Below are 12789 nucleotides of genomic sequence, written 5' to 3'. Positions count from 1 at the left end.
AAACTCACGGCCACTACCATCTAGAAGGACAAAGGCAGCAGAAACATGGGAACACCACCACCTGAACGTTCCCCTCCAAATCACTCACCATTCTGACCTGGAAATATATAACCGTTTCTTCACTGTTGCTGGGTCAAAATCCTTGAACTCCCTCCCACAGTACCATGGGTGTACCCACAGGGACTGCAGCTGCTCAAGAGGCAGCACACCACCACCTTTTCAAGGGGAATTAGCGATGGGCAATAAACAAAAACTGCACAATAAACAACAGATGTGACTAAGATAGATTCCATGGATTTCTCAGTAACCCACCCAGACATCAGTAAACTCTGTGAGTCAACCAATCTCATTGAAACTCTCTCTCTCTCATGACGGATTCCGGTTTTCCCCTTTGAAGTTCTTGCCTCGGAATCCTCTTCAAAAGTCACTCCAATTTGGACAGTGTCAATGAGAGCCCACCTCGCAGGGCCTCAGCCTTGTCTCCTGATGCTCTGTTCTGCTGGATTTCTGAGTCTGCACTCAGCACCAACTCATAAGCACAACTTCAGCTCTTCGCCACACCGAGCAGAACACAACTGCTCCAAAGTGGTACCTTTGCTGCAACAGTCTGCAGCATGAAGTCAGCAACCTTTTGCTGCTTCCTTCAATTGCCAGGGCTTCTCCTGAGCCCACACCACTTAAAGTCTGCCACCCACAGCCCTTTTTCTGCTTGGATCATCTTTCTCTGTTCTTCTTTTTTATTAATTAGGACCACTCCCTGTCCCTTGTTTGAGACTCTTCTCAACTATGGAACCCTGCTCCCCATCATCTGACTGAGATTTTCATGCCATTTCTTTTATTTTCTCTTTTGACTCTGGCACGCCTCTGTCAGGATGGTCAAGCGCTTTAACTGTCAGATTGAGCATGTGCCGCTTGCTCCCAGCCCACACATGGGCAAAACTCCCAAGGCCTGTCGGAACTTGTCGCTTCCAGCCTCCACTCCAGAATCAGGTAAGCTTGGATTTCTGAACAGAAGAAAGCCAACAGAAACTTCAACTTACTGCTCAGATCCTGAAGAGAAGGAAGAAGAAAAAAGACAAAGCTCTACAGCCATCCAGGAGAGAAGAACATCCACACTGAAAGAAGGGAGAGTACGGATTATCCTCGTCCTCAGAAAGAGATCAGAACATCATCTGGGAGTTGGTCAAGGCACCTCAGAGAGTAACCCTGTGAAATGTAAGACTAAGGGGAGATATAGGAGGATGTAAATATGACAGGGATAAAGACTTGCGGGGGGGCGGATATGTAGATTAATTGGCGATGTAAAGATGATGTACCACCACATGATTGAGTAACAGACATCTTGAGGGAGGAGGCATCCCAATCTCATGCAGAGGTCCCAGTATGTACATAGCAGCTGTAAATAAAGTGTAATGGCTTTAAGAAACTACAGCCTTGAGCAACTTACTTTGGGAGAGTAGACAAGCCCCATAGAACCCAGAACACATGAAGAAACAATAACTGTTTTAAAATTGTCTAACAGAGGAATTCTATGGGAATATATGAACCAATATGCAAGCAAAGGAAATTGCTCCCTCTCCTTCAAGTGGAATTTTTTTTCTGTTTGTGAAAATTATTTTAAACCAGTAGCCATCCGTTCCTTAGACTGAAGAAATGTTCTCCATGAGTCATATGGCTCTCAGTTCAAACCTATGTGCTGCTTAATGCTTTTTATTAAAAAGAGCACTGTTGTGTAGCATTCACAAATAAAACATTCCTGTGACAAAGGGCAACCGATTTAAACCAGAACACAATGTTCTGGTGCAGACACAAAGGGTGTAAGTTTCTAAGATTCTATTAACAAATAGCAGCAAACCTCAGGCAAAAGTGCACATCAACCTGAAAACTGTGTCCAGATGATTACCAGCACCAAAAGCAATTCAAATGGACTGCAACATTATTCAGACAGCAGAGATTTTAAATGCTAATTGTCAATCTATTATAGTCCATTTTGAATTAGTAAATTCTCTCATCTTTTGCTGTAATCTGAAGCAATGGTTTCTGAATGAGGTATTGTAGTCAGGGAACACAATACATTTACTTTGAAACTTCTGCCTTTCTGAAACTGTAAACCCCTGGACAGGTTAGACTTGATATCTTCTTTTGAAAGTGTAGAGGAAAAGATGAGATATGACAGCAGATTACCTTTTATTAATGGCTGCCCATGAAACATTAATGTTATCTGTCATCAGTTCCACCTTCCTGGTATTGTCCATTGCGTAATCCCGCAAAAGCTTGCGTGCAAGGTCGTTGGCCATGTCTACAATTATCTGCCACTGCTGCAGCTCCATCATGAATTGCTGAAAAAAATAAAAAGTATTTCTGATATTATACAGGAAACAATTCATTAAAGCTAAGGAGGGGGGAGATTTAGTGTGGGCCAAACTCATTGTTTACACTCAAATTACTGGTGAAATTTTGTGCTCCCCGATATAGTTTTCCTCCTTTGCAATGGTTGCAAGCTTACTCCTGTGCTATTGACAGTGCAATGCTAATTTTGCTCAGCTTGAAAAAAAACAGGGGTTTAACAACAGCGCTTTCCCTAATCCTTGAAATGCAGCTTTTTTGATGAACATCTATGACTAACTTACTTCAGTCTAGAAGCAGAAACTACTGAGCTAACAAATTATTCACCTCTAGTGCAGGGTTTTCTATTAATTAATTCTTCATATGTCTCACAGCACACACTACTGTTAGAATCACACTGTTCATTGTTAACAATGTATGAAATTTAATTAATATTCCCATCAGCTTTCAACATGATATAATTAATCTCTTTCTCATACCCTACCCCACCCCCCGCCCCCCAGCGTAAAATCGACCCTCCTCCTATATTTTTGACTGTACCTATTTTTATATACTGAACAAATCTTCCTTATGTTTTGCTTTCAAAGGTCTACTCCCTTGTGCAGTAACCCTGCCAGTCACACTTTTATTGTGAGACTTTTGCAGCCAGGAACAGGTTTGTGTCACCTTCAGATTCAACTATTCCAAAGCTCTCCTGCTTAGCCTCCCACTCTCCAAAAACTATTCCACACCTTGCTCATCATCCTCATTCTCATGGATAAATGCTGGCTTCCTGTTCCCAGAGGCCTCAATTTTAAAAAAATCATTCACGGGATGTGGGCATCGCTGGCTAGGCCAGCATTTATTGCCCATTCCTAATTGCCCTTAAGAATGTATTCATCATTTTTAAATCCTCCAAAGTTTTGCCCTTTCCTATCTCTGAAACCTACTCTAGTACAACAATCCCAAACTCTCCATTCTGCTGTCACCAGCCTCTCGTGCAGATTTAGTGGGGGTGAAATGCAGCCCACTTTACACTCCGCCTAATATTTTTTCCCATTCAATGGGTGATTTGCTATTGCATGTGTTGTGCTAGTGCCAAAGATCATTTCAACTCCAATGTTTGTATCATCTGTCTGAACTGTGAGTCTTTACCTCAATAGGCAGGAAAATGAATCATCTTCCTTTCTGTCCCTGCTCTAGGTGTAATTAAGTAACTCTTTCGAGTACAAACCCGTTTCCATCTGTTCCTATTCAGATAAAGTTACATTGTTTCATAGTTTGCCATTGTGAGATTTGAACTCTTGATACTCTTTTGAGTAAACCTGTTTCCATCTGTTTCAGATGAAGTTACATTGTTTCATAGTTTGCCATTGTGAGATTTGAACTCTTGATCTTGGGGTTACAAACCCAGTACCATAACCACTTGGCTATTTAGGCCAAGCTATGTTACATTGTTTCATAGTTTGCCATTGTGAGATTTGAACTCTTGATACTCTTTTGAGTAAACCTGTTTCCATCTGTTTCAGATGAAGTTACATTGTTTCAGATGAAGTTACATGTTTCATAGTTTGCCATTGTGAGATTTGAACTCTTGATACTCTTTCGAGTACAAACCTGTTTCCATCTGTTTCAGATGAAGTTACATGTTTCATAGTTTGCCATTGTGAGATTTGAACTCTTGATCTTGGGGTTACAAACCCAGTACCATAACCACTTGGCTATTTAGGCCAAGCTTAGGTGTAATTAAGTACACTAAAGAAGTAAAACAGTTCACAATTGCGCTATTTACATAGCAATGTGCCACACAAGGCTGGTGATTTGGGTTCAGCTGATTTATATTATTCCAATTAGGTAAACTGTGTCAAAGCAGCAATAAGCAAAATAGGGTAACAACCAAAATCTCATTCATAGAAACCAAAAAAAGTCTTTGATTGGAGATGACAATTCTCTCTTTCTGTCACATGCAGTTTATTTTTTTTGCCATGTAAATTGTATAGAATTTGGTCCAAGAATAGAAATTACAGAACAGCTTTCATGTCAAAATAAAAGTTTTACACATTTGACAGACTGAAATAGTTCCTGAATGACGAGCACATATGCTTTTTAACAAAGCCCTCTATTTCTCATTGCTCTACTGTTTGATTTCAGACAATGTCATTTATATGGGACTGTGTACTATGTCAGTGACCCAGTTCAGGATGACAACAATGGAACCAAAACTACAAATATATATTTTCCCAAAAGATGCATGCCATTTATTTCTAAGGGAAAAAAAAATCAGAACATAAATCACGGTGTCGGAAGTGACCTTCTGGGAAAGATACTAACATTCACAGAACTCCTAACAATGCAAAAACACAAAAGAATGCACAAGAATTAGGAGCAGGAATAGGCCATTTGACCTCTTGAGCCTGTTCCACCATTTGATAATATCATGAGTTGATTGTGGCCTGAACCCCACTTGCCTGTTTACTCCTCAGAACACTTTACCCTCTTGCTGATCAATAATCTATCTACTTTTCAGTGTAGTGTTTTAAGCACTATGTTAAATAAATAAATGAGTGTGGTATTGAACAATATTTATAACAATACGGACTAGACAATCTCAGGTTTGATCTAGGGTTTGTGCTAACTCAGGTAGAATGGCAGTGGGGTATGACAATGGCCCTTGGTATCCCTGGCTACAAAGGAAGAAGAACAATTGCTCTATTCATTGACTGAAAAGTTTGGATATGAGCAACAGATGAGAACAGAGTTTAGCTTGGCTATGATGTCTTTGATGTTGATGGTTCCTGATTTTTTCCGATTTGTCTCATGTATAAACAATGGCTATGAAGGGGAAGTACAGGAGGGTAGCTGATGCCTGTAGCTGTATGCCAACATCAAGTGCCTCTTTAAGAACGCAGGAAAATTGGGAACATTCTTTGTACAGTGTAAATATTAAAACTAGGTGGATAAATAGAGGGGAATTATACATTATTCCATGTAACAGAGATAACAGCTCAAACCACAAGAATAAAACAAAAATTTAAGCAGCTGCAAAGCTGGCAGTATCAGTGAATTGCCATCTGCAACCACTGGCACCTGGCACCTATTAACTGTCTCTATGCTTTATGCTGTGTCAGTGCCAAACAAAACATGGCTATGCTGTAGGGCTGAGAGAGTGTAACAATCGTGCAACTTCACTTTGAATTTTAATACCATCAAGCATCCCATTGCTATAGCAACTATGGTTCTACTTTTCTATTCAATACAGGAGAAGAAAGACTCCTGTGACAATTCAAAACTTAATTTTGAATTTCTAACAATGTTAATTTTCACAAAATAACTTTAAACTTAACATGTATTTGCAAACAGATAATGGAGTTGGTTGAGAACAATTCCACATCAGGTTGCCACTGAGCAATTGAGGGTTTTAATTTAGTGGAAAGTTTTTCTTAAAAGATACTCAACCTCAAAACCCATTAGCACAGGACACGATCCACCTGATTGTAAACACTCAAATGTCACAAAAAAGTGAAGGAAATGCTGTGAAAGGCAGTTCTTAATGCACTCTCACTAGATGGCAGCATGATAATACTAGAACCCAATCTCTAACTCCCACTCTTACTCTGTGCCAAGAATGGTGCCTTGAAAAATTTACTTTTGTAATAATACCATCAACAGCATTGTAGCACTTTGTTTTTCTCTCAAAACTGATTTGCAATTAAACACTTAGGCTGTATTTATACTAGAAGTGACAACTCACACTTGTACCGAATGATTGCAATGCAGTTGGCGCACCTTTGTTGTAATGCATACAACTTCAGACTTACTCTCAAGATAAGCAGAACTGTACTCTTCTCATACCACTCAATGCACTTGAATGTCAGCAAAGAGTCAGTGGTAGCACATGTTCTCTCCTAACAGTGACAACATCCCATTTAAAGTTCCTAGTAGGTCCAATGCCGCTCAGCAATTATCAAATATCACTTTTAACCTGAGTGGAGCTCTATCACTGCTGGTTTGAACACAATTAGGTGTGATGCTCTATCTCAGGGAAGGTCTCAAATGCTTGGCTTTAATGCTGTTGGAAAACAGATAGAGGCCAGTCACTCGATTTATACAGCTATCTTTCACTTGGAGTTAACAGATTTTGCTCATTTGGGCAAAATTAACTGGGTAATTCATAACCTTTTCATTTTTATCCTCCATTTATTCAATCACCATCTATGAGCATGTGGTTCCTAAACAGCTCAAATTGCCATGAAGGACCCATTTAAAGTGCCTCACACTTGTTATTGCTTGGACATGTCAGCTAGGATGATAGCAAGTTCTTGAGGCTGTTGATGTTCTGTGTGCTGCCACTGCAGCAAGTGATCTACTGAACAAGTACCCATTTCAATGGTGTAAGTGTTATAAGAGAATTCAGCTACTTGCAGATATTGCAATATTATAAGAACATGCCTGGGGGGCTAAGCTGGGTGAATTTCTCGTACAATATTTTTCAAAATTGCATTGTGCGGTCTTCAATTGAAATGGTGCACTTGAAAGTATAACATGCAGTCAACAATTGGATTTTAAAAATTCAGTCAGATTTATGGAGCAAAACACCATAGAGCTGAATAATGAATAATTACTGGATTTATAAAAATTGCCCATTATGTAAGAGAAATTCCAATTCAGCCTAGGAACATTGAGCAACAGAGGTTACCATTTTATATAAATAGATGAAAAAGCAGAGATTAAAAAAAGCTCTTGGCCCCTCAGAAATAAATTTAGGTGTCAGGAAAGGGCACTAAAATCCTACAGACAGGAAACCGGTCAAACCACAATTGAATTTCAGTCCTTTGACCTCCATGAAAAGAAATTCAGTGCTTGGAGTCAAAGGTGTTCCTGCAAGGCTAACCAAAGGGACACTGAGTTGCTATGCAGAAGACTGGACCAAATTCAAGGTTTGGATATAACAATGCGCTAGAGTGAAGCGTGAACTGCTTGCACGGTTATGGGGCTGAATAATACGGTGGTGCGCCAAGGATGGGGTTCCGCATTCGGAAGTCGCGGCGTTTCAGCTTCCAGGTCTGCCATGAATGCGCCTGATAATATAAAAATTGCTGAAAATTAATGGCAAGGGTGGGTGAGAGGTTTTCATCCAGCCCAATGAATGCTGGAGGGCGGGATGTCTGGTCTCGGAGATCGTAGGCCATGACCTGGAACAAGGTCACCGTCAGCACTTCAAAGGGCCCCCTGGAACGGGACAGTGTCAGGAGACCCAGCAGATGAATAATCTTGTGGAATCATTGTGGAAATAGAAGGCTTGTGCCGTTTCCAGTCTTGCAAGGTAAGGGCATTTAATTTTTAGGTGTTCTCTGCAAACCTTATCACTCTTCATTGGTGGCATTCTTTTTAAACATCAGCAAGTCTCCCACTTCTTGGCTTGGAGGAGTTGTACATCTGTAACATGTTTCCATGCATAGATGTCTGTGCCATTGGAGCAAGGGAGGGGCAGAGTAGAAGGACCAAACCAGCCCCTACATTCAGTGAGGACTCACCCAGAGTGTTGCTACTCCTCAATGGCAACAGAATTCCACAAAGACACAGCTGTCCTAGACCATACCATTGTGCATTTGAAGTAATGGTCCAGTTATAGGGCGGGTGATTTGCAGGATGAGCATATGAAGGCATACTGCTCCAGGAGAATAAGCAGAGATGAGATTGGAGGAAAGCCTGGATCTGGTGAGATGACAAAAGGCTCATACCAATAGAAAAGGGGAGAGGGCAAGTGGAGGTTTAATGGTGGATAGGCATTATCCAGTATGGCTGGTGAATATAGTTCACACATTGGAACTCTGATAAGCTTCATAATCTGAAGCTTGACCTGATCACTCAAGGGTACGTTTTGTCTGCTGAGTCTAATCACTCAGGCCTCTGCTTATTCTCCTGAAGGAGTATGCATCATATGCTCATCCTGCAAACCACCCGCCCTATAACTGGACCATTACTTCAAATGCACAATGGTTTGGTCTAGGTCAGCTGTGTCCTTGTGGAATTCTGTTGTAATTGAGAAGTAAGAATACTTTGAATGAGTCCTCACTGAATCTAGGGACTGGTTTAGTCCTTCTGCTCTGCCTCTCCCTTTACTCCGGTGTCACAGACATCTATGCATGGAAACATGTTACAAATGTACAACTCCTTCATGCCAAGAAGTGGGAGACTTGCTGATGATTAAAAAGAATGCCACCTGTGACGAGTGAAAAGGTTTGCAGAGAATAAATAAAAATTAAACGCTCTTACCTTGCAAATCTGGAAACTGCACAAATCTTCTAGTTCCACAATGATTCCACAAAATTATTCATCTGCTGGGTCACCTGACACTGTCCCATGCCAGGGGGCCCTTTAAAGTGCTGGCCGCGACCTTGTTCCAGATTATGGCCTATACCTCCAAGGCCAGACACCTCACCCTCCAACACTCATTGGGGGTGATGAAAGCCTCTAACTCGCCCTTGCCGAACATTGAAAAGGTTGATGAGAATCATATGATACAGCTGATAAGGCAAGGTCTTTGATAGCTCAATAACCCCCTTACTGATGTATCTCTGTTCCAGGAGAAGCCTCTTCCACTGAACCTCTGCCAGAAGCCGTGCCGCCACCAACCTCTGAGGAGGAGAAAGAACCCTCCGCAGATGTAGCATCACATCCTCTCTCAACAACCAGCGACAGTGCAGATACTGGCACCTCCATAAGACCATAATGGAGGAGCAGAAGTAGGCCATTCGGCCCATCTAATCTGCTTCACCATCCAATGAGATCATGGCTGACATGATAATCCTCAACTCCACTTTCCTACCTTTTCCCCATAACCCTTGATTCCCTTACTGACTAAACATCTGTCTATCTCAGCCTTGAATATACTTAATGACCCAACCCCCACAGCCCTCTGCAGTAAAGAATTCCACTGGTTCACTACCCTCCTCCTCATCTCTGTCTTAAATGGATGACCCCTTACCCTGAGATTATGCCCTCTGGTCCTCGACTCTCCCACAAGGGGAAACAACCTCTCACCATCTACCCTGTCAAGCCCCTTAAGAATCTTACATGTTTTAATAAAGTTGCCTCTCATTCTTCTAAACTCCATTGAGTTCAGGTCCAACCTACTCAACCTCTTCTCATAAGAAAATTTCTCCATACCGGGGATCAACCTAATGAACCTTCTCTTGGCTGCATCCAATGCCAATATATTTTTCCTTAGATAAGGGGGCCAAAACTGTTCACAGTATTCTAGGTATGGTCCACCTAGTGTCTTGTATAGTTTTAGTAAGGCTTCCCTATTTTTACACTCCATTCCCTTTGAAATAAAGGCCAACATTCCATTTGCCTTCCCTATTACCGCTGAACTTGCATGCTAGATTTGTGTGATTCATGCACAAGGACCCCCAAATCCATCTGTGCTGCAGCTTTCTGCAGTCTTTCTCCATTTAAATAATATTCAGCTCCTCTATTCTTCATGCCCAAGTGCATAACCTCACATTTTCCCATATTATATTCCATCTGCCAAGTTTCTGCCCACTCACTTAATCTGTCTATATCCCTCTGTAGACTCTTTGTGTCATCCTCACCACTTGCCTTCCCACCTATTTTTGTGTCATCCACAAACTTGGTAATAGTACATTCATTTCCCTCATCCAAGTCATTAATATATATTATAAATAATTGTGGCCCCAGCACTGGCCCCTGTGTCACTCCACTAGTTACAGGTTGCCATCCTGAAAATGCCTCCCATATCCCATTCTCCGTCTTCTATTAGTTAGCCAATCCTCTATGCATGCTAATATATTATCCGCAACATCATGGGTTTATTAAGTAGCCTTATCGAACGTCTTTTGGAAACCTAAATCTATTACATCTGCTGGTTCCCCTTTATCTATCCTGCTTTCTACCTCCTGAAAGAATTCTAATAAATTTGTCAGGCATGATTTCCCCTTCATGAAGCCATGCTGACTCTGCTTGATTATAATATGTATTATGTATTTCTAAATGCTCTGCAATTACATCCTTTACAATAGACTCTAACATTTTCCCAATGGCAGATGTTAAGCAAATTGGCCTATCGTTACCTGTTTTTTGTCTCCCTCCCTTTTTGAATAAGGGTATTACATTGGCAGTTTTCCAATCTTCTGGGACTTTTCCAGAATCTAAGGATTCTTGGAAGATTACTACCGATGCATCTACTATTTCTGTAGCTACTTCCTTTAATATTCCAGGATGCAACCCATCAGGTCCAGGGGACTTATCAGCCTTTAGCCCTTTTGGTTTTCTTAGTGATAGTTATTGTATTTACTTCTTCGCCCTCTTTTGTCTTTTGATTATTTAGCATTTTTGGAATGTTATTTGTGTCTCCTGCCATCAAGACTGATGCAAAATATTTATTCAACTCCTCTGCCATTTCATGATTCCCCATTATTTCCCCAGCCTCATTCTCTTGGGGCCTATGTTCACTTTGGCCTTTTTATATATTTAGTGAAACTCCTACTGTCCACTTTTATATCACTTGCTAGTTTACCCTCAAAGTTTATTTTCTTCCTCTTTATTATTTTTTGGGTCATCATTTGATTGCTTTTAAAACTTTCCCAATCCTCTGGCTTACCACTAATCTTTGCCACATTGTATGTTTTTTCTTTCAATTTGGTGATATCCTCAATTTCCTTGGTTAACCATGGTTTATCCCCTTCCTAGAATCCTTCTTTCTCACTGCAATGCATCTTTATTGTGAATCATGAACTATTTTCTTAAATGTCTGCCACTGTTCATCAATCGTCTTTTCTGCTAAACTCCTTTCCCAGTCCACTCCAGCTAACTCTGCCCTGATTCCTTTGTATCTACCCTTATTTAAATTTAGCACAGTTGTTTCTGATCCGGGCAAGGAATATCACATCAGATATGGGCAATGCATAGTCTGGTGAGGCCATTTTGCTTTAGCACATGCAGCTGCTAGAGAGTGTGGTGGAGCAGGCCTCATGCACTTGGAGGATTGTCCGAGATGATCCAGAGACTGATTCTGAGTTGGATGATGTGCCTCTGGAGTCATCCATAAGATGGCAGATGCTGGATGTCCAACGCTAGGTCCTAGAATATTTGGCTGGTATACCAGAAGGACTGTGTGCTCTGGCCTGGACTGTGGAGGTGTCCACCAGGGTCATGTGTACTGCAATTGCCCACTCCTTGGAACACCAAGCATCCTCCATGGACAGACTAGCGACTGGAGGGGCAAATTGAGCGCATTGCAGATGCAATCATTGGGATGCCCTTTGACCTGCACACTATCACCTTGGTTCAGAACTCAGGGTCACAGAGCCAGGGCAACAGGGAACTGGGAGCTTGGATGCCCACCCAGCTGCTGGAACCTCACTGGTTGGCAGGAGGACCAGGCGGTCCTTATGGTGGAGGATGAGCAGCAGCTGTGACCATCTGGAAGCTCTTCTCAGGGCACTTCTAATAGCAACAGCATCTCCTCCGTCCAATCGCTATTGACACAATCCTCGACCATTGCCATGGCGACTGAAGACTCACATGTCTGTCAGCAAGAGTCTCCAGCAGTAGTGGGCCACTCAAGGCCACAGCTGCTCAGAGGAAGCCCACCACGGTCATCCAGGGCAAGAGAGGTGGCAGATCAGGCGCCTCTCTCCAGTGTATCCACAAGTGAAGGGGGGGCACTGCACTGGAGCACCCATAATTGTGCAACTTATCCACATTAGTCACAAAGAGAGGCACATGGGTGAGCTATTTATTTATTGCTGTTATTAGTTCTTTGATGTTTGTTGATAAACTTACATCTCACATGCCCCTCATGCTGACATTGTGATTAAGTGCTGTGGCTGTGTGACTGGTGTCTGTAGGTTGAGGAAAGCAATAAAAGGTTGAGGAAGGCCAGGAGAAAATGTATGCTTATGTAGGAAGATGGATAGTGTTTGGATATGAGGGCAACACGACTCTCTAATAACACATGGGCAAATGGCCGCCCAGCTGGCCCCAACCACTCCAAGCAGTGGAGACACAGATTTTTGAAACCTCTGACATATTAAGGCATCCCTGGAGTCACAGCCAGCCATGAGATCATGACCAGGGCCATCAACAGGAGCACCGCTGTGGTCCCTCAACTCTTTATCGCCCTTGTCCTCAGAGGAGTGGCCCCTATCTGGCATGTCCTCATCCTCCAGGGCATCTTCTCTTTGGATTGCGAGGTTATGGAGTGCATTGCAAACCACGACCATCAGGAACACACATGAGGGGAAGTACTGCAAAACTCCTCCAGGCATCAGAATCACATCTTCAGGAGACTAAGGTATGCTCCACTATGGCCCTGGTGCTGCCGTGGCTCTCATTGTACCTCCTTTCTGCCTCATTTCTGGGTACCCTCACAGGCGTAATGTGCCATCTTTTCAGTGGATAGCCCTTGTCACCTATTAGTCACCTCTCCAAGGAATC

General features: G+C 42.2%; 1 protein-coding gene across 1 annotated transcript in view; it reads right to left on the bottom strand.

The window, feature by feature from the left end:
* Nucleotides 1-12789, bottom strand: part of dmd (dystrophin) — a 1748406-nt gene that overhangs the window by 367571 nt on the left and 1368046 nt on the right. The window contains exon 53 of the mRNA XM_041212034.1: nucleotides 2185-2339. Within this exon, the coding sequence (XP_041067968.1) occupies nucleotides 2185-2339 (155 nt within the window). The remainder of the gene's footprint in view (nucleotides 1-2184; nucleotides 2340-12789) is intronic.

Source organism: Carcharodon carcharias, chromosome 18 (genome assembly GCF_017639515.1).
Source record: "Carcharodon carcharias isolate sCarCar2 chromosome 18, sCarCar2.pri, whole genome shotgun sequence".
Lineage (NCBI taxonomy): Eukaryota > Metazoa > Chordata > Chondrichthyes > Lamniformes > Lamnidae > Carcharodon > Carcharodon carcharias.
This window is presented reverse-complemented; position numbering and strand designations above follow the sequence as displayed.